Below are 25,592 nucleotides of genomic sequence, written 5' to 3'. Positions count from 1 at the left end.
TGCATAGTCATCCCCTTTGGAAAAAACAAAGTACCCACAAACTACCACATAGGTGGTAGTCCCCTAAATACGGAAGAGGTAATAAGGGATCTGGGGACCCAAGTAGATAGTAATCTCTCCTTTGATAATCACATTGCCAAAGTGGTCAGAAAATCCTTCTACGTGGCCCACCTAATCACAAAAAGTTTGTATCCAGATCAAAAGAGGTCATTGTGCCCCTCTACTCATCACTCATCAGACCCATCTTAGAGTACAATGCCCCATTTGGGATGTACCTTACAAGACACCTGCAACAGCTGGAAAGATCACAGAAGTACCTCACCAAGAGGATCAATGGCCTCAAACAGATGCCCTATGTAGCTCGACTGAAGAAACTCCAGTTGTACTCGGTTGCATACCGCCTACTCAGAGGTGATCTCTGCCTGACATACAAGGTAATGTCCAACCCAGAATTGATGGACATGCTCCACCTAAAGAAAACCTTATCCCCTCGAGCCACATGCTCTAGGGATCTAAACCTCACCACAACAATAAATAGGACGTGCTGGAGGGATAGATTCCTGTCTCAGAGACTTCCCATGCTTTGGAACAAGATCCCAGTCTACATTAGGCAGAGCTCCTCACTAACACTCTTCAAAAGAAACCTTGACGAGTGGATGGGAAACAGAAAGTTTTCCTCGGTGATCATTTCAGTGGCTCTGCTGGACAGAGGCACAGGGAACTAATTTAAGGGGGCGGCGAAAGTCAACACATTCTGGCTAGGCTTATAAATGCCTTCGGACAGATAGCCTAGTACCCACCTATGAACCTATGGAGCAGCTCAATTACACTGTTCTGTTTGAGCAGCCTTGAAGTATGTTTATTTTTGATGTAAACAGAGACACCTTCACCTTTAGTCTCTGCCTGTGATGTAGCTGGTCTAAATGTGTGGAAGGCATTATAACCTTGCACTGTTGGTATGATCTCAGCAGCTTTAAACCATGTCTCAGTGACTGCACATTCTTATATCAATATATAACAAAAAAGAATCTTTTTACTTTGTGGTACTATTATGCAGTATATCAGAATTACCTAAATTAGAAATGTAGGTAAAAATACCATTCTGTCCATTTTAGCCATTCAAGATGCACACTTTCTATTTCTGTAATTCATAATAATCCTTTACCATTGTCATTATTGTATATTGGTGATTGCTATCCCAATATAATCTGTATATTTATGGCATGGCCCAGTCCTAGCATTCAGGTAACCACATAAAATCAGCCTTATCCATACTACTAGTTAGTATTCTTACAACTACTTAGCCTAAACCTTCCCTTGCATTTCATTTAAGTATATCAATTGAGTACTTATGGGGAAAATATGCATTTAAAAGATTTGAGTTTTTTCTTCCTATAATGCAGTTCGGTGATTATTTCATTTTCTGACTTCTCAATCAACTTAGAATGAGATCATTTAATTATTTTACAGTCGTTATCAATGCCTCCATTTGCTTTACCAAAACCTTTCAGTTTTGGTGCAGACTCTTCTTGCGATTCATATTCCTGTATGTTAACCTCATTTTCATCCCATTTTCCTGGAGATGTAGCACTTCACATTGCTTCATATAACCCAAGAATTATTTATCATGTAACTTACTTTTTAGTCTTGCTACATTCCCTGCCAATAAGAATTAGTTTTCATTTGTGTTACCTTGCCAAAACATACTGTTTATACTTGCATCATCAACTCAAATATGCCCAAATATTTTTACATATCTCATATTGCAATTTTCTAACATACCATATATCTATTTGTGTCACCGATCTTACTCTCTCTATCCATTTAAAATCCCTTAAATTAATTTGTTTTTGCGTCATGGCCTCAAACAAAATTTCAGTAAATTCTTCAGTCACCAAGTGGTTTCTTTATCTAACCTAGGCATATTGTCTGTGAAGATCAGGATTGTCCCTGTCTTTTCATTTTATGTACTAACATTGTCATTTAATTAACAATGAGATACCATTTCTCTCAAGGTACTTTTTCTGCCTACCCTGTGCTTCAGTCCGCACCATCTCTCCTTTTAATACTTTTAATTATTTGATAATCCCCTGTATTTGTGTTACAGACTGCATGATCTCTACTTTGTTTCCCTGATCCTTTCCCCACTTCCATCTTTTAACATTTACTATTGCCTGAGACATCCTTTCTATGTTTCTCCTATTCCACTTAGCTATCTTAAATTTCTTCTGGCTGAACAAAGGTAACTTTCTAGCTGTTAAGATAAAATGATTGGCCATAGTCAGCAATATATTTTGCAACATCTTCTGATTACAGAATTAAAACCTGATTTAGAATATCCTTTTGTTCCCTTTGTACTTTTAAATTATCTGTTGATGGTCTATGGATGAGACATTAAACCAAGGTCTCATCTGCCTGAGTTGGCGGAAGCTCAAATAAATGAAAAATAGTAGGAGTAGTTCCCCAGTGTCCTGGCCAAATTTCTCCTTGTCAGAAAGAATACTACCTCAGGTCTCTCTTGAAAATAATTTACTGGTCTAGAAGGACTTACCTCGTCAAAAAAGCATAACAAAACTAAACTAAGCTAAACTAAACTAAAGTAAAGTAAACTAAAATGATGTGATTGTTATTCTGCATAGCACATTTATCAAATTCTGAAAGGACATTCTTTGATCATATACCTGATGTGATTTGGTTATTATGTTTATTTGAGCATCCAAATAAATATCTTCAGTGATTAATTGTACATCTGCATTTGGCCAGAGGCATTTCTATAAATATTTTGATAGACTACTAACCAAGATCTGGCTACATAATGTGAGTCACTTGCTTATAAACCCACATTTCTGTAATGGCTTATGGCACTAGATTGCATCTTTTTACTTCTCCTCATCCAGCCCTGAAAAGAACACCATGTAATGGTCTGCTTGGGGCTCAGGACTCCTAACTATGTCTATAATCTACCTAGCATATTTCAGTCATACAGTTCTTTCAAATTCAACTTCTGAAGTTCTACAGTTTTATATTTCAGAAACATGGAAAGAATGCTGCATCACAGATAACCTCTTTGAACCACAATCACAAATCTAGAATATTCTGCATCAGACATCTGTATTTATGTGCTCTCCAGTTTACCTGACACCAATTTACATAGAATTAATCACCCATGACTACATATAAAGGCCACCTATTTTGCACCATACTCTAACATTATCATCTGACCATTACAGATTTTGATATTGTACTCATTTGACAGATTCCAAGCATTGTGCTGTGACACTCAAATGTTTTCCACTGAAATCCTACAATAATCTACACATTTGAATGCACTGATCTCACTGGCACACTAACATTTCTATACCCTAAACATTATCTGATGTTCAGTATGACAGAAAGTTTTACTAACCTTCAGTTTCCCAGTCTTTCTCCATTTCCAGAACTTTCTTCTGAAAAAAATTCAGCAGCTCCACAGAATTAGACATCCAAAGCATTAAGGGCCGTAAGTCGGTGACAACCTGTTCAACACTGAGAGTACCACCACACGCCTTCACCTGTTGACTAGACAAAGGACAAGACAGAGCTGACCTCTTTATTAACTTGCAGGATTTTAATATTTATTTCCACTTATCATTGTCTATACCTTTTAGAAGATTAAAAAGAATTATGTTGTAAGGTATAATGGAGTTCAGACATGTGTTACTAAAGTACAGGAAAAGTTATTTTTAAATAGCTCAACAGTTTAATTTTCTGCTCCTATACCTCTGAACTGGTGTTACCTTCTTAGCTGTAAGCAGTTTTTCATCGATTGATATCTGAATTTCCATAGTTAATTTTTAATGAGACTGGTACTCCAGATGACACGTGTACCTTGCCTGTAACCACCATCATGCTCTACCAACCTTTTCAAGGAAAGCAATCCTGTAAGTCCCATTGTGTATTTTAGGGCACCTACCAAATTATTCAAGCTATATTTGAAGATAGACAGGGAATCTCCCGACTTGACATGCAAGTGGGAGTCTATTCCAGAAGTAGAGGAGGTACTGGGTGATGAACTTATATCTCAATTTAGTTTTATTTATTCCCTGATGTAGATTCACCTCTCTTGTTCTAGTGCTGGCTATACTATTTGCCACTTCAAGAAAAAGAATCTCTTGGATAATGGGATCTCCGAGAGGCACAGAGAGAAAGGCATAGGTCTCCCCTCAAGAGTCTATATGACACCGAGTGTAGAGAGTGACTGCAGTCTTTCTTGATAGCTAAGATTTTTCAGGACTAAGATTCTTCTTGTTAGAAACCTCTACTGTCTTTCAAGTTTTTTGCTGTGCCTAGTGATATACATGCTAAAGGCTGTGTTATATTCTATAAAGGGGTCTAACCAAGGCAGAGTACAGAGGAACAACTTCCTTGATTTTGGAAGAGGTGCCATTGGTGATTCATTGTGAATTATAAAAAAAATTCCTGACTATGGTCACGATGTTGTGATCCATGGACAGGGAGCCATCTATGCAGGTGCTCAGGTCTCTGATGACAGACTCATTGGAGAGAGGGGTGTTATTGATGCAGTAACTGGTAGCAATTTACTGTTTACTGAAGGAGATGATACTGAATTTCTTAGCATTTATTTTGAGCTCTTTCTCGGTGCACCATGTGTTAACACATGATAGTTCCACTTGAAGGGAATTTGTATCATTTGTTGATTTGATAGCTTTGCCCAGCTTGCAGTCATTAGCAACCTTTGTCAGACAGTGATCATTGTTACTAGAGTTGGAATAAATTCCAAAAAAAATGAGAGGGCCTAATACAGACTCATGGGGAACACTACTTGTCATGTTTTACTTAACTGAGGAGGCATGACTAGCCCTGGTAACGTGTTTTGTCCATGAGCCAGTTTTCAATCTACCTTATCGCACACAGATCTGAGTTTAAGGCTATTAGCTTGGTTGGAATCTTATTGTGTGATATGGTATCTGTTGGAAAAATATGTATTAATGTGTGTATTAGTAATATGCTTAGTGCATTCAGAGCCTAAAAGAGTTAACACATTTATTCTATTTCATACTGCATAAATCTGTACAAACTGCAGTTGCTTTCTGACCTTGTATTGTCAGCTAAATCTTGCTTGTGCCTTGGAAATTTACTGAGAAGCAGATGATTTCTGCTTGCGTTAGGAAAATAATGAATAGAACAATACTGCTTATATGAAACTCAGACAAGAAGTTCCGCTGTGCTATGAGAGCATACACAGCTGTAGAAGTAACAGATAATTAGGACAAAGCCTGCTTGAAAATATGAACTGCAACCAGCATTTGCTTGTACCTGTATTAGAAGAGTACCTTGAAATGTAACACTGTACAATAGAGGCTTGTAAGCGAAGTACTGGTCATCAAGGCCAGGTTGTTTTTCTAAAAAGTTTCTCACAAATCTAGTCATGTCAGCAGAAAATCTGAAGTAACACCTGCTGTAGTACAATGCTTAAAGTTGTGTTTGATTACGTCAGCTTAGAAGGCCATGTCTTGTAAAACAGTATAAGAATGAACATACTTCCTGTTAGTAGTTAGACAAATCCTTGTATTTGCATGTTTTTGTCTCCTTGCAGCAAGTAAATTAAAGTGCCTTAACTGAACCTTACGTGTATTGGTCTTTGAAGTTTTTTCCTTTGACAGATTGGTCCTTCGGACCGGAAACCTTCACTTCGTATCGGATCAGACAGGCCCGGTGGCTTGAAACCGTACGGGGAAGAAACCACATCGGTTCTTCTTATTTGAAAAGTCCTATGACTGAATTGTTGTACAAAAGAGGCCAGCCACTTTCTGATCTGCGACTGAAGGACGGGTTTACTCGAACCAGGTGATCAATCACAAAGGCTCAGGTAAGGTGAATCTACCTTCTTTTTCTGTTTTAGATCAGGGACTAGATTTGTATTAGTTCTGTTAGAGACTTTGTTTATAAGTCAGGGACAGAAAGATTACTGTCTTGTCACAGATCAGGGAAACAGAGCAGGTAGGCAGTCATTCTGAAGAGACTATAAAAACATCCGTGGTACCACATAAAAATAAGGTGTTACGTAACGATTAAAAGGGTAGAACAAAATGGGTAATAATTGTACAAAAAGGTCCCAAAATCCGTCGTTAACCGAAGACGCGAAATACATGCAGTCACAGCGTGCTGATAATATTAAATATTACTTAAAATGGGTTAATAAATATGAATTTGATGTTAAACTAGAAAAATCCTCGCTTGTCAAACTTGTCAAACAGCATAAAACTGATTCTAAAGATCAGATAAAAAAGCAACGTCAATTAGGAATTCCTCAGGTACACAGGTGGATTGAGGAAGTAAACCAAAGAGAACAAAAGAATAATAATTCAAAAGCAATGTTTTTAGATAAGGAGGATAATAACTTAGTAATAGCATCAGCCCCTCCGCCTCCCTTACGAGGCAAGTGAACAAGTTAGTCCACCCCCGTGATATCCTACTGTCACTGTAAGTAGAGACGCTACAAAAGCGTTAGAGATCCCGTTGAGACCAGGTCTCAAACACGGGCAGGAAATTCAAAAGGGGACATTGAGTTGTATCAAATTGGTAGAAATTCACAATCTATGAGTGAGGAAGAAATATGCCCACTTATAGAAATGCCTAATCCTCAGGCAGGGCAAGAAGGTCAGGACCCAACTATTTTAGTGTATAGACCCTGGACTCCGGAAGACATCTGGAAAGCCACTGAGGGAATTCCCCATCCAAAAGTTAATTTTAGAAAGTTCCTAGAAGATTTGCAAGGAATGAGGCTAAGTTGTAATTTAAACGGAGAAGAGGTAGAAAAAGTAGTCAGACAAATTGTGGGACCAGATTGGCACATGATTAGTGGCGACTGGATTCCCCGTGACAGTGCGTTCAGGCCCCTCTCACATAGCAGCGCAGAGTTAGACAACAGAGTGAAAGGCCTTACAGACCAAATCTCTGAGAAATGGAAACCCAGGGCAGACTGGACTTGCATTAATCAATGCATCCACCAAGAAGGTGAGACTGTTGACAGATATTATGCCAGACTGTTAGAATGTTTTAATAACCACTGTGGAATGCAGGTTCCTGAAGACCAGACACATGATTCCTCATATGAGCAGCAGTTAAAGAATGCATTTTTGAAAGGCAGTATTGCGTCCATAAGCAGTTTTATTACAAAACACATGGTAGATCATCGTACAAGCAGATTACAGTCATTGCTTGAATATGCTAGGCATGCCGAAAGGCATTTTAATAGCAAAAAGAAAAAAAAAGCCCAAGTATTTTCCTGTAGAAGACGGAGCAGAAGTTTATGTAGTACAGTTTGGGAAAAAGGGCAAGAGAAATGCCCAGGGAAACAAACAATCTGATCAACGATCAGAGGACTTTGAAGGGCGAAAGAAAGGGGGTGAGTGCTTTAAATGCGGTAAAAAAGGACACTTGGCAAGGGATTGCAAGAAAAATAAGAAGGCAACCACGGAAGATAAGGAGGGTGAGGACTGACTATATGATAGTCAGGAATCACTAGAAGGGGATAGCAGAGAAGGGACAAATGAGAATGTGATAGAGGGAGTAGAGAATGTGACAGAAGAAAAAGAGGAAGTGCAGGAAGTTACGGATAGTGAAGAAAATAAAATATTGGATTTGGCTTTATTGAGCTTAGAGCTCTATTTAGCAGACACAAAACCAGAAGTCACACTCCTGGTAGAAGGGAGGAAAGTCACATTTTTGTGTGACTCAGGGGCCTCACAGACCCTGATACATCCCTCCAAGCTGCCAGCGAATTCAGAGTCACCTGATTACATATTAGTGAAAGCAGCTAATGGACAGCTGTATCGGGAGCCCCTCTCCCATAATACTGTGATAACTGATCCTGTTTCAGGATTGACCCAGAAAAGCAAAATTATTGTTTCTGCAAAATGCCCAGTAAACCTCTTGGGCAGAGACCTTATGCAGCTATTTGGTATAGCAGTAGTTCCGACTATGCAGGGTATGGAAGCACAGCGACAAATTGACACCTTTGCAGCGCAATCAGAGGGTGGAATGTTTTATTGGTACAGCCAGGACTTGGTTACGACTGGTCCAGGGGTGGTGACCAAAGATATGATGAACGTAGCCATCAGCAAGTTCCCCTCCCTTGACATTGATAGACAACATTTGTTGCACTGTACTCTGTATTATTGTAGCACACCAGGACCTGATAAGGAATATGAGCAAGAATTGTTTAGAAACCGTGCAAACAGATTGATATTGCGTAATCTGTACTGGGACACAGAAGGGAACAGTGTAGTCAGCTGTTCATTGCCCCAGGAGTTCTTTGCACTTTATAAATCTAATCGATTACCACATGTTAGCTTAACTAAGGACAAAAATGTGAAATGGGTAGACTTGGGAGAAAAAGTCACAAGATGGGAGAAACAGACAGAGCTAGAACTATCAGAACAGGGAATACAAATGCAGAAGTTGAAATGGATAACTCAGACCCGCCCAGCTGTACACTTGCAGACTAGCAAGGACAGCTGATTAGCACTCCTATTGAAGGAGGAAGAGAATGCCTTACAGAATATACCAGAAACTCTCTGGTCAACAGGAAAATCAGATGTAGGACTTATTCGTACAGCAGGACCAGTTACTATTACGCCAAAGTCAGCATTTAGACCACAAAAAAGACAGTATCCCTTAAGAAAAGATGCAGAGGTAGGAATCAAACCTATTATAGCAGCTTTACTTAAGGAAGGGGTGCTGGTGGAATCTCCTGATTCACCATGTAACACACCCTTATTTCCTGTTAAGAAAATGAATGGGGAGTGGCATATGGTCCAAGATTTACAAGCTGTAAATGACACAGTAATACCAAGGGCACCTACGGTGCCAGACCCACACACCCTGTTGAATGATTTAAAACCTCAACAGAAATATTTTTCTGTGGTAGATATTAGCAATGCATTCTTTTCGATACCAATACACCCTGACAGCCAGTATTGGTTTGCATTTACATTTCAGGGGAAAAGGTACACATATACACGACTATCACAGGGGTATTGTGAAAGTCCAACAATATTCTCACAAGAGATGGCAAGCAACTTGGCGGGATTTACCCCACCAAGTGGTAGTCAGATTTTGCTTTATGTTGATGATATCCTGCTGGCGGCCTCCACCCAGCAAGATTGTAAAGAAGATACCATAGCGCTATTACAATTTTTAGCCACTGAAGGACATAAAGTAAACAAAAATAAACTGCAGCTTTGGAAAAGACAAGTTAAATACCTAGGATATGTAATATCCAAGGAGGGTAGGACATTGGATGAGGACAGAAAAATAGCGATTTTGCAAGCACCAAAACCCACTACCAAGAAGGAAATTATGTCCTTCCTGGGTAAGACTAATTTTTGTCGGAGCTGGATTCCAAACTATGCCTTGGAATCTGCACCACTGACTAACCTGATTTATAAAAAGCCTATGGCAGCACAGGATTTGTTACAATGGACACCAGAAGCAGAATCTGCTTTCTGTAAACTGAAACAGTTAATAGTGCCCTCATTAGCTTGGGATTACCAAACTATCATAAACATTTTTTCCAAACTGTAGATTGTAAGCAAGGTTATATGACATCAGTGTTAACACAGCAGCATGGGGACAAGCAACGCCCTATTGCTTAATATTCATCACAACTGGACCCAGTGGCATGGTCTTTACCTCACTGTGTACAAGCAGTAGTTCCAGCTGCAATGGCAGTACAGGCTTCGGCCTCAATAGTGTTGTTCCACCCTCTCACATTGAGAGTGCCTCATGCAGTCGCTATTATTTTACTGCAAGAGAAGGTAGCATATCTTTCCCCTGCTAGGCATCTTTCCTGTATGACTATATTGTTGAGCCAACCTCACATGACAATTGAACGTTGTACGATTTTGAACCATTCTACCTTGCTCCCAACCCCTGCAGATGGCACGCCACACAGCTGCCTGCAGGTGATTGAGCAAAAGACACTACCTAGAAAAGATCTTACGGATGTTCCCTTGGATGATGCCGAGGTGACATATTACGTGGATGGCTCATGCAAAAGGGGTCCTGCAGGACAGAACCTAGTGGGATATGCAGTAGTTTCTGACACAGACATAGAAGCGAAATCTTTACCACACAGTTTATCTGCACAGGCAGGAGAATTGATTGCCTTGACATGGGCATGTACCTTAGCAAAGGGTAAATGTGTAAACATTTTTACTGACAGCCAGTATGCTTTTTCTACTGTACATGTTTTTGCGCAACAGTGGAAAAATCGAGGAATGGTAACATCTACTGGCAAACCGATTAATCATGCACAGTTTATTTTAGATATTTTAGAATCTATTCAGTTACCTCAGAAAGTAGCTATTTGTAAATGTGTAGCTCATACCAAGCAACAGGATAGGATTTCAAAAGGTAATGTGAGAGATGATACAGCTGCAAAGCAGGCAGCTTCAGAAGCATTTCTTTTGAATGAGGAATTACAACCCTCTGAGATTTTAGACTTAGAAATGTTAAAAACAATGCAGACACTTACTACGAAAGTTGAAAAACAAAGATGGGTAAAACAAGGAGCAATTCTTGAAAAGGGGCTGTACATCTCTAAAGAAAGGAAACCGATATTGCCATCTAATTTGTTTAGATATGCAGCTTTGTTGAGCCATGGGCAGAGCCATGTCTCAACAGGGGGGATGGTCTGCGCGGTATGCCACGTTTGTAATAAACATCATGCACAAGGGGTGTTAAAGCCCAAGCAAGGTAGTTTTCCTATACCACCATATCCATTTCATACTATCTGTATGGATTTCATAGAGCTGAATAAATGTGAAAATAAGAAGTATTGTCTTGTCATTGTAGATATGTTTTCCAGATGGGTGGAAGCCTTTCCTACTAAAAATCCAGATGCTACAGCGGTGGCCAAAGTCCTTGTCAAAGAAATCATCCTTAGATTCGGCATTCCGGAAAGGATCTACAGTGACAATGGCACACACTTCGTGAACCAGACCATACAACAGCTAAGTCGATTTTTCGGTATTTCTTTAAAAAAACATTGTGCATATCACCCACAATCTGCAGGGCTAGTAGAGAGGCATAATGGGATTTTAAAAAGTAAGTTAAGGAAGTTAATATCAGAAACACAGAGAAATTGGGTGTACTGTCTGCCCCTGGCACTGTTGAGCATGAAAACTGTTCCAAATGCAAAAGGATTGACTCCTTTCAAAAAGCTCTTTGGAAGGGCTTATCATATACCTCAGTGGAAATCTCTCATGCCCGCAGACCAGGAAGCTGATGGTACATTAGCAGAGTATATGCGTAAGTTATTAAATTCTAAACATTTGCTGCAGTTAAATTCTGTTTCAGATAAAGAATGAACCGGACCGTCAGAAGTGGCAGTGGGCCCCAGAACTTGGATCTGGGTGAAGGTGGTTAAGAAAAAGAATTGGACGTCTCCGAAGTGGGAAGGCCCATATCAAGTACTTTTGTCAACACCCACTGCAGTCAAGATAGCAGAACGTGCCTCTTGGATCCACCTAATGCACTGTAAGTTAGTTAAAAACTTTGAACTGGACAAAAATCTTGTTACATGCCAAGAGTAAAAATGATAGAGTCCAGAAGAAACAGGAATGCAGAACAACCCTTTCCTCAGAAGTATTGCATAATCATCCTGTTAACTGTACTAGTGACAATAATCTTTTTGCTGTGGCCTTTCCTTTTCCCAGCCACACAGACTGAACTGAATAAACGTAAAGCACTACTCATACTCTGGCATCCAAACTTTAACACTTACCAGGCAATTAAATATGTGTATGCTGAGACTTTCAATGTTTCAAATTGCTGGATTTGCACAGCTTTGCCAACAGCATACGGGGGTTATTAATGACTACAGTCCCCCTAGGAGTCAATGAGACCTGGGAAAACTTGATTTATGATACCTCAACCATTACAGCGCAAGATAAAATAGCATTGCACTTGTCTGTTCCACAAAAGGGAACTGTGCGTTTTTATAAAAATGATACTGTTCAGGTGGGTTGGAGCAATTGCAATGTGACTGTTCCTTATAGATGTTACACTAAAGGAAACAAAATAGATCTTTATTGTAATACAAACTATGATTCATTTCTTGGATTGATGCATAAAAGACTTGAAGTAAAACATAATTCTGTTCTTTATAAACAGCTGTCTATAATTGATAGAAAAATGTTTCATGCAGGGCGAGTGTATATTCATAGCAGGGTTACTACTAAAGTAGAGGACTGTTATTTTGTGTGTGGCAGAAAGGCATACAAATGGTTACCTGAGAATTGGTCCAGCAGTTGTTTTTTTGGGTTACCTGGTTCCAGCCATACGACACACTGCAGTTTTGCCTCGAGGGAAAATTTGAAATGTCCAAGAGGTCGTCAAGAAACCTGAGAATCGTGTGGGACAAATCGATGCGCATTGGAAAGAACATCATTCCCTAGGCAAAGGGCTGACACATATGGACTTGAGTGATAGCGTTATACCGTGGGCAGGCATATTACTAGCATATGGAGCGGTGAAATCGATCTGGGAGCTGAGAAAACTGTCAAAACTTCTCGAAGTAATGAGCAATGCAACTTTTTCTGCTCTCGAATTGGTGACTGATGAACTGAATGCTATGAGAACTGTAGTGCTCCAAAACACCATGGCTCTTGACTTCACCCTAGTGGCGAGAGGTGGTACGTGCACTTTAATCCAAGAAGAATGCTGTTCGTATATTCCTGACCATAAACATGAGATAGACAATCATCTTGAGGTGATTCAGCAAGTGTCGGCCATGACCAAACCAGGCCCAAACCCACTGACGGACTTTTTCCAGAAATGGTTTGGGGGGTGGGGTACCATCCTAATGAACATCCTGATTGCCATTTGTGTAGGTATGCTCCTACTGGGAGTATGTGTTTGTTGTGGTATCCCCTGCATGAAAAGACTGATCAAAGACTTTATAGACATGTCAGTTTCTGAAACCTTATATCAAAGTATTGAGTTTGAATAACTGTTAAAAGACTGAAAATGCTTTCATAAGTTTAAACTGAATGACTCTCTTAACTGCAAATCCTGAGTGGAAGAGGTTAGGAGAAGAAAACACACTGTTTATGCTTATTTTGAAAGTAGAATAAAAGTATTAATGGGGGGAAATGTTAGAAAAATATGTATTAATGTGTGTATTAGTAATATGCTTAGTGCATTCAGAGCCTAAAAGAGTTAACACATTTATTCTATTTCATACTGCATAAATCTGTACAAACTGCAGTTGCTTTCTGACCTTGTATTGTCAGCTAAATCTTGCTTGTGCCTTGGAAATTTACTGAGAAGTAGATGATTTCTGCTTGCGTTAGGAAAATAATGAATAGAACAATACTGCTTATATGAAACTCAGACAAGAAGTTCCGCTGTGCTATGAGAGTATACACAGCTGTAGAAGTAACAGATAATTAGGACAAAGCCTGCTTGAAAATATGAACTGCAATCAGCATTTGCTTGTATCTGTATTAGAAGAGTACCTTGAAATGTAACACTGTACAATAGAGGCTTGTAAGCGAAGTACTGGTCATCAAGGCCAGGTTGTTTTTCTAAAATGTTTCTCACAAATCTAGTCATGTCAGCAGAAAATCTGAAGTAACACCTGCTGTAGTACAATGCTTAAAGTTGTGTTTGATTACGTCAGCTTAGAAGGCCATGTCTTGTAAAACAGTATAAGAATGAACATACTTCCTGTTAGTAGTTAGCCAAATCCTTGTATTTGCATGTTTTTGTCTCCTCGCAGCAAGTAAATTAAAGTGCCTTAACTGAACCTTACGTGTATTGGTCTTTGAAGTTTTTTCCTTTGACAGTATCAAATGTGTTTGCTAGGTCCAGGTGGGCAGTGTGAACAGTATGAACACTTTCCACAGGTTGTCTGACTTTTTCAAACAAGTTCTCAAGGCTGAGGAGAAGAGAATGGGAGTGTCCCTAGTATGTGGGAGGGAGTGGTTCTGGTATGTGTGAGGGAGTGGCCCTGGTATGTTTGAGGTGTGGATGATAGTTTGTGAGGAGAAATTTGAAGCAAACCTGCTAGCCAATATGTTAGCAATATTGTCCGGAGTTGAATAATAGGTACCATTATAGAAAAGTTCTGAGCAGTAATACAAATTATTCCTTAACTTTCTAATGTAGCTAAAGGACTTATAATTATCTTCAGCCTCTGAAGCAAGCCTATATTAATGACAGACTTTACCGGACTTAATAGCTGCATTTGATTTCTTAGTGAGATGTTTTATATTCGCATTGTGGTGAAAGGTTCTGGTCTTACAAGGTAATCTATTCTGTTTCTTCCTTCTGTTGTAAAGTTTATTTATGTCTCGTGACCACCAGGGGTTGTTATGGAATTTACCACTGCATTTTGCCCTGGTGGTGACAGCCCTAACAATGCATTTAACTAAATGTCCAAAAAGATCCTTAGCATAAGTGGCCACATATCCTGGTTCCTTTTTGGGATTAGCAATTTGCGATTTTGTCACACAGTTGTAAAAGATTAGATTTTTTGAATTCTCTAAAGTGGGTGGTGTAGATAACCATGACAGAAGAATTTCTGCGAGTAAAGGTAACAGACTGGCGATCAGAGTTAACAACTGAAGGACCAGCCATGGGCAGGTATCAGAGTAATGTCTGTGAGAACTAGGTCAAGGATATTTCTGTCTCTGGTGTGTTATGGACAATTTGATTCAGAAAATTCTGATTCACCCAGTCTATGAAATGTTGTGCATACCCAATGCTAGAAGTATAGGTACTTGAGTCTATGGAGGGACAGCTGAAGTCACCAAGGCTTAGAGAGCTGTCTTTAATAGGGATGCTCTTAACTTATCATGGTCATTTGTAGTCCTAGAAGTGGGCTTATAACATGCTATAAGTTGAAGGTCTGACTTACATCATGCAAGCTGGAGCTCAGTGATCTCCCTTGGAGGGTTATTGGCTATCACTTTGGTATGATGAAAACCCTGATGAAAACTGAGACATCCCTGCCATTCCAGTGGATCTTAAGGCACAGAACCCAGACACAGAGGGTGTGTTCTCATTACATTTGCACCATATCTCAGTCCCTACACAAACATGGACTCATCCCAGATGCAGACATGACTTCAAATCAGGTAATGTATTATTTAAACTCCTGGCACTGAGAAGGGCTACCTTGATGTTTAATTTATGGATTGATTTTTTTTAGTTAAGTACAGATGTTCATTAGAAGAACTCTGCCAAAAAAGGCACATTGAGGTTTAGCAAAGGCTTTGGTCAGTATGCATAAGCCCTTGAACAAGAGGTGTAGACCATCCTTGGCAAAGCAGATAGGATTGTTCATCATCTTGATCCCCTCCAGTTGCTGAAACCGATTATATTTTCTTTAAATGTGAACATCATTTTCAGTGGGGAGGGGACATCATGCAAGACTAAAGTCTTATCATTGCTGGAAGCATGCATAGTACATTTCAGTAAGTCTTTCTGTATGTCTTTCATGAGTTTTCATGCCAGGTCATTTACTGCAGCACAGAACACTCTTGGTTAAAAAAAAGAATACATACAAATAACTATTGCTGATGTAAACTGCATTAACATTCTGTGCTTAACAATACTTGGGGAAAGATGGCAACTAATTCTGTCACACAGCACCAGACACCTCACAGAGGCTTAGTATAGCAGGTAAGATGGCTTTAAGGTCTGGCAGTATATGCCCACCAATAGCATTAATGCTGCAGGATGTTTGAGCAGTTATGAAAGCATGGATGAGACTATGGCTGCATTACAAACATACAGCATTGGGACAGTATTGCTCAAGTCTCCATATGTTCAAGCTGCGTTCACCATAAGAGACTCACATGTACTCAGTGATGGTGGAGTGGAAGGAATAAGCCCCTACCATGGTTTCCACATGACTCCCCCACCAGTTAACTCTCCCATCAGGAAAGCTCAGAAATAATAGGAATGGGTTGACTGGCTGCAGGCAAGAGGGGAAATAATTAAGAATGAAGGCTCAACTATGTGCAGTATGATCATGCTCGCGTATAATGCCCTACTACACAGACAATTCTTCCACCTACAATGGTAGTTAGTTTTAGTTACAGGAAGTGTCAGTGGCCCAATATGCACACTTACCTTTGGTGCAGAAGGCTGTGCATTCTATTACCACCCCAGGTAAATTGATTGCTGATACTGTAGTGCAGCACAAGGGAGGTGCTGCACTCCTGAGTATGTTATACTTTGGATAAGACATTAAACCAAGGCCCATCTGCTTGAGTTGGTGTAGTTCTGGTGGATGTAAAAGATCCCAATGCACCTATCAAAAAGAGTAGGGGAAGTTCCCTGATACCCTGGCCAAATTGCCCCAGTAGTATAAATACCACATCAGCTTTCCACCAAAAAGAGGCCACTACCCCAGAGAGACAAACCCGGTAAACAAAAAGATGAGTAAAACAGTACTTTGCACATACAGCATTTTCATTTATTTTACAGATGTGTCAAAACAATGTAAACAAACTGCCAGATACTAGCAATATTTTCTGAAGCAAACTGTTCTAAGATTAAATGAAAAGCAGGAAAATTGTGACTCTATAAGGTTAAAAAAATCATTTGTTTTGTAACAGATACTTTGGGGACACAGTACTCCAATCTATAATCTATATATGTCTATTTTTCAGATACACATCAAGCAGACTTATTGTAACAAAAATGGAAGAGCACCGTACTTTTCCGGCTGACTGTCTCCAATCTCCTTGATCTTGTCCTGCAGAAGAAATAAATCAAAGTCAGATGCTTAATCAGGATTTTTCTAAATAAGCTGTTTTTCTTAGGTACTGTAAAATCACTCATAGTATTAAATATATGTAAGGCTTTGTTTCATAATGTGTTCATTCTAATGTATAAATTATACCATTAAACTCCTATGTACAAAACTCAAGTTAATAGTATTTCATGAAATTAAATCTTTGAATCATACTGCTTTAGCTGTATCCAAGATCTTTCTTGAGAAACTCCAGCTATATGCATATATATTTAAGTTAGACTACAAACCACCCTTTAGACAAAATCGCAAAATGCTAACCCCAAAACAGAACCAGGATATTAAAGGTAATTTATTATTATTATTTATTAATTTGCATTTGTTTACTGGGATGGTCCACTGTCACTGGGCCAAAGTGAGTCCATTTTATGGGTTGTTACTGCTTACTGATTGTCTCTGCTGAATCCTTCACTACTTGCTCTGACCCGGTCCGTTCGCCCTGAGGGCTCACTCTGCTCCCCTACCCTACCCCCAATTCTCACCCACCCCAAGTGCTGTTAAACTTATACCTGTCTAGTCACACCCACTGTACTACTCACCCTATTACCTTAAACTAGTACTTATCAACTCCACCCCTAATCTCTCTCCTTAATCATCTCCACTCTATTGCAAGTGACAATAACCACTCCTCTTTTCCTTTATCTTCATTTCTACCCTCCCCAAACCTCCTCTGACTATCCTACCACACTATATATTCTATTTTACCCTAAAGCAGTTAAAACAGTAGCAAAAACACTTTAAATGCAGTACAAGCTAGCACACTTGAGTGTGTAGCAATATTAAGGCAAATACACTTTAAATAAATGCAGATCAATTAAAAATGACAAAAAACAAGTGCAGAGAGCAATAAATTATGAAAAAAATAAAAATGGAGGCACTTAGAGTATCTCTTTCACCTTCCTGTTGCACTTGTAGTCTGCAGGACACCAAAACTGGATCAGCGGAGCTTAAATATCACTTAAAATGTAAACAGACTAAAAACAGCAGTAATAAATGCAGCAGAGAAGATGCAATTGAACACTTTAGAGAACAAGTAGCAGAAAAAACAAGATGAAGTAATAGAGTTGGAGGAGGAAACACAAATGCTGTAAAAGCAGCAGGCTGCTGAATAAAGTTTTTTTTTTAAGTAAAGTGGGAAAGGGAGAAAAGAGGAACAGAAGATAATTCAAGGTTAAGAAACTCAAGGGGTTGGCCTTTTCAAATGTTCTCTCTGTATTGGGTAGAATGAGCTAATGACATTAGACTGGGAGGAGTGTCCCAGATCAAATTTACAGTACGGGTGGGCAACTGCAAAGCCACCAAGTATAAATACAAGTCACCAATAAGAAAGGAGGGAGGGAAACTATTCTACAGCTACTAGCTACACTATATTAGGCAGAAAACACTACAGAAATGTTTATCACAGCAGAAAATCAGCAGTGAGTCACTAAATGACAGTTTTAAACAGATAAAGGAGCAAGGAGACTCTAGAGAATGCTTTTAACTGCTAACAAATCAGTTATATGATATACTCTTTGGCAAGAAATCAGAACAAACAAACAGATGCTTAACAAATGGAGAAAATTTCCAGTTAATACCTTTCACACGGTGAAACTAGCTAAAAAAAGTTTTACAAACAGTGTGACAGTAACTAGCTAAAAAGCTTTACAAACAGTGTGACAGTAGCAAATGTGATTTAATAGGCCCTGGGTAGACAATTTTAGTACAACCCTGCAGATTAGTTTATAGCAATAAAATACAGTTAAAAGTATGAAGCAGACAATAAAAAAGTGCTATAAATGGCTAGAATAAGCAATAACTAGTAAAAATAAGCAAAAAAAATGAACAGGATACTTATTGTTATATATCACAGATCAGAGTTGTGGTCTCTGCCCCTCCTCTGCTCAGCTCAGTGTGTATAGACCAGAAACAGATTAATAATAAATTCATAGATCACTACTACATACATGGTAAATAAAGTAAAAGCTAGCTACATTAAGTACATTACGGTAAGAGGTGTGCAGTCACAGTTGAGTAGGAGCTCATTAATGATAACTACATTTGTTACAGTTAGCAACTACATTAGTTACAGTCTAAAATAAGAGATTGTGCGGAATGCTATATAAGAAGCTACAGTTAGGTACACTATTAAACATACTGACAGTTAACTTTAGTAATGTGCAAAGAATATTTGAACACATGATTATATTTTTGCTGTATTTGTCATAAGAATAGGCATGAGAGTAAATTTCTACCTGGTAAGTCAGAAGTACGAGTTAGGAGTGTACATCAAGTGCATACAGATAGCATCATTACCTAATAGATGTACTATGAATGTAATCATAGATGATTATTGTTATGTTCCCCATGTTTCCCTAGGGACTTTTTTAACGTAGAGGCATTGTTGATGATCCTAAGTGTTAGTGGGGGAGCATTCCACTGTTTGGCTATTGAGAAAGGGTCCAGCACTTACCCAGCAGGAAGGTTAATTTTTTCCTACTTGCAAGCAAAGTTGGTTCTCAGATCTTAGAGGTCTGCTTGGGTGATAGTGAGTAAGTATAGGAGTAAGGGCTTGGCAGTCTGATGCTTTGTGGATGATTTTGTATGCAGTGGTTAAATGTAAGTATGTTAGGTAATACAGGAGTTCAAGCCTATTCAGTATGCAGTGATGTGAAGAATATTTTGCATTAGCTGCAAACTTAGCAATCTTATCGTAGCAGGTGTCAAGCCTGGTTTTCAGGGAGGACTGGATATTGGTTAGGAGGGGAGCACAATATAGGAGGGAAGGTAGAAGAAAGGTTGAGGCAGGGGTTTGTTTTGTAGAGAGGCTAAGAAAGTGTTTGCGTCTATAGAGGATACCCAATTTTTGATATTTGTTTTGATATTATTGTGCACATGCATATCAAAGGTTAGGTTTTCATCTAAGATGATGCCTAGTAGTTTTGTTAGGGACATGACCTTAATAATAGCTTTATTTTGGGAATGTATAGAGAATTCAGTCTTGTTTAAGGGGGTGGTTTTCTTAGGGGTAAATAAGACTTTAGTTTTGTTTGTGTTTAGAGCAGGGTGGTTAGTTGTCATCTAAGTTTTGGTAGATGTTAGGGCATTTTGGGTATGTTTTTGCAGTGCAGATGTAGAATTTGCTGAGCAGATGATAGCTAAGTTATCAGTTATCTGCATATTGTATTATGGATAGGTGAGTAAGAGTGCAGTGAAAGTCTTTGATGAAAATACTGAAAAGAAGGGGCCCTAGTATAGAGCCTTAGGGAACACCTGTGGATGTGTTGGAGTGGAAAGGGAGTTCTGCCACTTGATAGATTGTTGTCTATTCTTGAGGTAGTTGGTGAACCAATTTAGGGCTGTGGGGAGATACCTGGCCTGGAAAGTTTTGTGAGAAGTAAGGGGTGGGAGACAGAATCAAAGGCTTTAGAGAGGTCAAGAAAAAGTGAAGAAACAATTTTACCTGCATCTTGAGCATGATTAACAGTATCCATGAATCCATGAAGGATATAAGAGCTGTTGTTGTACTATGGCCTGGCCTGAACCCATGCTGAGTAGGGGAAAGCAGCTGAGTTTGAAGTAGATAATACAGAAATTGAGTGTGGATGCATTTTTCTAAGATTTTTGAGATGGGGAAAGAATAGCGATGGGCTGGAAATTGGAGATGTCTGTATTGTTGCCAGCTTTGTGGAGGGGAAGACTGTATGATTTTTTTCAGATAGTAGGTATGTAGAACTCCTGGATAGACCTGTTAAGTATGGGGTATTCAGGGGGGCATGTTGTCAGGAGCATGAGAGCCAGGTTTGAGCTTGAGAGGTAGTTTTTGTTATAGTGGTGGTAGGTATGGGGGAAACAGAAAAACTTGGTAGAGAGGTATTAGTGGTATTTTGTGAGGACTGAGTTGGTAGGAAGGGGTTAGTGTCACAATTTGCTTTAGAAAATCTGGCATTAAGATTATATATGGTGTTGATGAAATCTAGAGCAGCAATTTCAATGGGTGTTTGGTCTTGATTTGGACAGGGGTTGCTCTTAGAGCCAGGGGTTTAGCAGAGATGAAATGGAATACCAGAATTTATTTTCATTTTGTTTATAGTTCTTTTGCAGACCTAGGTAGTGTTTATTCTTGTCTTTATTGACTAAACACTTTACTTGATTATGGAGTTGTCTAAATTGAAGGAGATCAGGGGGGTTGTTATTTTTTGCCATAGTTTCCATGATTTTTCAATGGCTACCATGAGCTGCTTAGTGGTTTTAGTGGGCCAGATGGCATGATAAGTTATTACTCTTTTTTGATGGAGTGGGGTTAGTTTATTTAAAGTCTCAAGGAATGTTGAGTTAAATAGCTCGACAGCATCATCTAGGGGTAGGACGGATTCCAGTTGAAGTTTTTCAAGTCTTTGTTCAGAGTTGCTGGTTTGAAATTAGTTAGATTCCTTGTTTGTTTATACTGATGTTGACTTGGTAATGGAGTAGTCTTACGTAGGATATAGGTAGACAAGTGGTCACTGATACTGTGAGGTAGTGTGCCTGTTGAGGTGATTTTATTTTGGTCAGACAATAGAATCCAGTCAAGGATGGATCCATTATGTTGTTTTTGTTAGGTCTAGTTGTACTGGTAATTAACTGTGTAAAGTTAAATAGGTTGACATTAGATGAGGGAGAGTTTAATCAATAAGCCAACTTGAACTTGCTTCAATGAAAATAGTTTGGAAACTCCCTGCTTTGCACTGCTCATTTGAGGAATTCAGTACTTATTCTGCAACACCCGCTTTTTCATTGTTGAACTGAAATGATTATAACGTAACTACTGCAAATATTTTGTTATTCCTTATTAACATGTATAAAGTATATAAATCTAATCAGAAATTCCGACAATACACACTTTTCTGAAATCCTAGTTCCATTCTAGTTTTTGGGAGAAACACACCAGGATCCTCCAAACAACTGATACTAAAAAAACACCAAAGTTCGAAAAAAACACGGCCACTTCGGTAAAAAAAGTTTTTTTTTTTAAATAAATACAGCTAAAGCACTACCAATGTTTACAGTGACATTTATGTTGATCTACATCTAAAACTGAGAATGTACTGGTTGATTTAAAATTACATCTTAGGAAATTGAACTTTAGGATAATGTTTAACAACACCAACATGAATTATGAGATCAATACCTTACTTAGAAGCAATGCTTTCAATCCACCTTTGTTCTTTCCCCTTATTCTATTAAAAAAACTGTGCATAAAGACGGGGGCCAGATGTTAATAATTTAAATGATTGAGAAGCATTGTTATTAAAATAATTAATCCATAATAAAAGTATTACGGTTATGAAACCCAAAAAGGGAGGGGGAGTGATAATTATGAACAAAACTGATTACATGAACAAAATGCACAAGCATCTATACAATAAGGATTGCTATGAAGAAACCTCCCTGAATTACATAAATGCTGTGTACAAAAAAAATATGTTTTTTTCTTTGGGACATGTTTGATCAGAGCCAAATAACTGAGGATGTTTTTGCTTTTTTACAAGTTAAATTCCCAATAATTTCATCTATATTTGGCATCTTGAAGATACATAAGAACCCAACTGACCCCCTCTGAGACCTATAGTCAATGCAAGAACATCTGTAACACATCCATTATCTAAATATATAGATGTTAAAGTAAAAGATGTGTTAAACGCCCATGTTCATCTCGTTTGACTCATGGGATTTTTTGATGAAACTGTGTGAGGTTGAGTATGCAGAAAACTTAGCCTTTTTGACTGTAGATGTTGTGAATTTATTCAGTGTAATACCACACGCCCAAGGCTTGGAATTGTTTCATGATTATTTGGTCGAATCATGTGCCTTTAACAGCAACAAAAGAAATGTTTTGAGTACTCTTTTGAAACTGGCATTAGATTACATCTTTGTACATATTGATGGGCAGAATTTCCAGCAAAAGAAAGGAGTGGCGATGGGGGCATCTTGTGCCCCCTTGTTTGCCAACATAGTGATGTTACAGTGGGAAAAGAAATTTGTGTTTAATGTTTCCAACCCTTCTCCCTGGCAGCTATATGTATGCTTTATGGATGATATATTTATAGTTTGAGATGTTTCTGAGGTTGAGGCAGAAGCATTTGTGAATCATTTAAATTCCACGACATCATTTTTAAAATTTACACATTCATATAGTTGTAACAGTATCAGTTACTCAGATGTATTAATCAACAAAGATGTTACTAAGAACTCAGTTGTAAGCAGTATCTATAGGAAACCCACCCCTTCTAATGGGTTTTTGCATTACACCAGTTGTCATCCTGATCATTATAAGAGAAGAATTGTCAAGGAACAATTTGTTAGATTGACGAGGATGGTTTCAGATGACATGGTGTTTGAGGCAGAAGGACACAAGATGTCAGAAATATTTTATTCTAGAAGGTATCCTGAGAATTTAGTCTGTGACATTTATTGTGAGTTTAACAGGAAAACGTATAATGGTGACTTGTTGCCTATTCTTAAGTCAGCACAGTCCCAACCAGCTATATGTGATGGGCCACATAACACAGGTGAATATGTGTGTTCTTTTATCACTGCTTACATACAAGACCATGAGTTGTGTATGGGACCCTCAAAAATAAACCTGGAATATTTGATTATGTTTTGAGGGATTAACAGATTCTTCAGGGGAAAAAAACAAGAGTAGTTTATAGAAAAGGTAAATCTTTAAAAAAGCTTCTGGAAAGTGGTAAACAACCCTGTATACTGACCAATAAAAGTTTTGGTACTTCCAAATGTGGGTTAGGTTGTCAGTGTAAGCATATCTTGGAGAAAGACAAAGTTAAGTTTAATAAGCAGCTTGTACATACATTTTTTTCACTGTATATGTAACTCAGTGGGAATTATACACTCAGCTTTGTGCAAAAATTATGATAATTGCTATATAGGGAAGACCCAACATAAATTTAGAGAGTGGATTTATGAACACATGTTGCACATAAGGAACAAACAAATCAAAAATTCATTATACAAATGTGTAAAAGTACCCCGGTCACATATTTGTATTTTTTGGCATTGACATTATACCCATGGGTCTGAGGGGTGGACCATGGGCTGATTTGATAGAACACAAGGAGGCTTTATGACAATTGAGGCTAAATACCTGTGTTCCACTGGGTCTTAATCAACAGATTTCTATAGCTAGCATTTTAAGACTCGATTCATACAAAGTATAAACAAAGTTTTATATTGTTGATCTATAAGGTCATGTTTATTTACATATTAAGGGTTTTAATTATAATTTAAATATAGTATGTGCAGTACTCATTTAATCAACATAAAAAGCATTATTTTATAGTCACAACGTTTTTTTCAATTTGATTGTTGCTTATTTTTTAAAAATGTATTTTAACAAGACGTGATCACAAGGAGGGATGTTTAAATTGTGTTTTGATGGCTTGATTGGCTTCTGAAGAAGTCTGTGAATTAACTTGATGAAAGCATTTAATCTGTATTTATTTTTAATAAACATTTTTTTACTGGAGTGACCATGCTTTTTTCAAGCTTTGGTGTTTTTTTAGTATCCATTCTAGTGTTTGTCCTCATTGTATTTAAATGATTATAATATGAATATTTTGTTGCCTTGCAAACATATATAAGGTATATAAATCTATTTGATATTCATACTGTAGACACTCTACTGATATCTTGGTTCTATTCTTGTTTTAATCCTGATACTTGCTGTATTCCTTTACTTATTGTAAAACAATGTGTATGTATTGCCTCAGGGCCTGGGTCATAGCTGCTATGGGACTTCAGACCAGTCTACCCACCCGGTTCTCAAAATGAAATAAATAAATAAATAAATAAATAAATAAATTGGATTCAGTTGCTAACAAAAGGCCAACACCATTGACATGTTTTTTGCAAACAGCTTTCCTTCTGACAGTACTGCTATTTTTAACAAAGCTTGTTAATTATAAACAAGTTGTCAACAGATGTACTTAAATCTTGGTCAAAAATATTAAAAGTTAATTTAAACTTATGTAAACCAGTTCAAAGAATAAACTACTGTTGACCAAAACTCAGTTAATAAATTTGTTCACTGAATCTGAATTTTCCCAACTGTTTGGCTGAGATGGTTTCTGATCAGGGGGAGGCTCCAACCCCAATACTGGAAGAAATTCACTACGCCACATAACTTAATAAATGACCTTCTTCAAGGCTGTAGCTCCTCAGTCAGGGTACCATTATTGAGATGGAAGGTGACAGGGTAGAATGGTATTTTGTAAAGTCATGATTCATTCATTCCTTCATTTGCCATGCTTCCTATTTTAAATACTGTTGAGTAAGCGATTATCAAATCAACTATTGTCATGGCTGACAGCAACATATGTGACTACATAGCTGTTGCTTTAGTAATTGATTTGTATTTATCTGTAACAGTATGTGTAACAATAACAGTATCTGTAACAGTAACAGTAGTATGTGTAACATTAACAGTATGTCACAGTAACAGTATCTGTAACAGTAACAGTATGTGTTAACAGTAACAGTAACAGTATGTGTAACAGTAACAGTATTTGTAACAGTAATAGTATGTGTAACAGTAACAGTGTGTGTAACATTAACAGTATGTCACAGTAACAGTATCTGTAACAGTAACAGTATGTGTCAACAGTAACAGTAACAGTATGTGTAACAGTAACAGTATGTGTAACAGTAACAGTATTTGTAACAGTAATAGTATGTGTAACAGTAACAGTGTGTGTAACAGTAACAGTATCTGTAACAGTAT

The 25,592-nt window shown here is 38.1% G+C and overlaps 1 protein-coding gene across 1 annotated transcript in view; it reads right to left on the bottom strand.

Moving 5' to 3' along the window:
* The window catches only part of RASIP1 (Ras interacting protein 1), a 570,016-nt gene that overhangs the window by 210,790 nt on the left and 333,634 nt on the right, over window positions 1-25,592 (bottom strand). The window contains exons 6-7 of the mRNA XM_044081539.1: window positions 16,740-16,777; window positions 3,407-3,558 (exon numbers count right to left, since the gene is read on the bottom strand). Coding sequence (XP_043937474.1) covers window positions 3,407-3,558; window positions 16,740-16,777 — 190 coding nt within the window. The remainder of the gene's footprint in view (window positions 1-3,406; window positions 3,559-16,739; window positions 16,778-25,592) is intronic.

This window comes from Protopterus annectens, chromosome 1.part1, assembly GCF_019279795.1.
Source record: "Protopterus annectens isolate FY-2018-M chromosome 1.part1, PAN1.0, whole genome shotgun sequence".
Taxonomy (NCBI): Eukaryota; Metazoa; Chordata; order Ceratodontiformes; family Protopteridae; genus Protopterus; species Protopterus annectens.
Note: the sequence above shows the minus strand (reverse complement) of the source record. Positions and strands in the feature narration are given on the sequence as shown.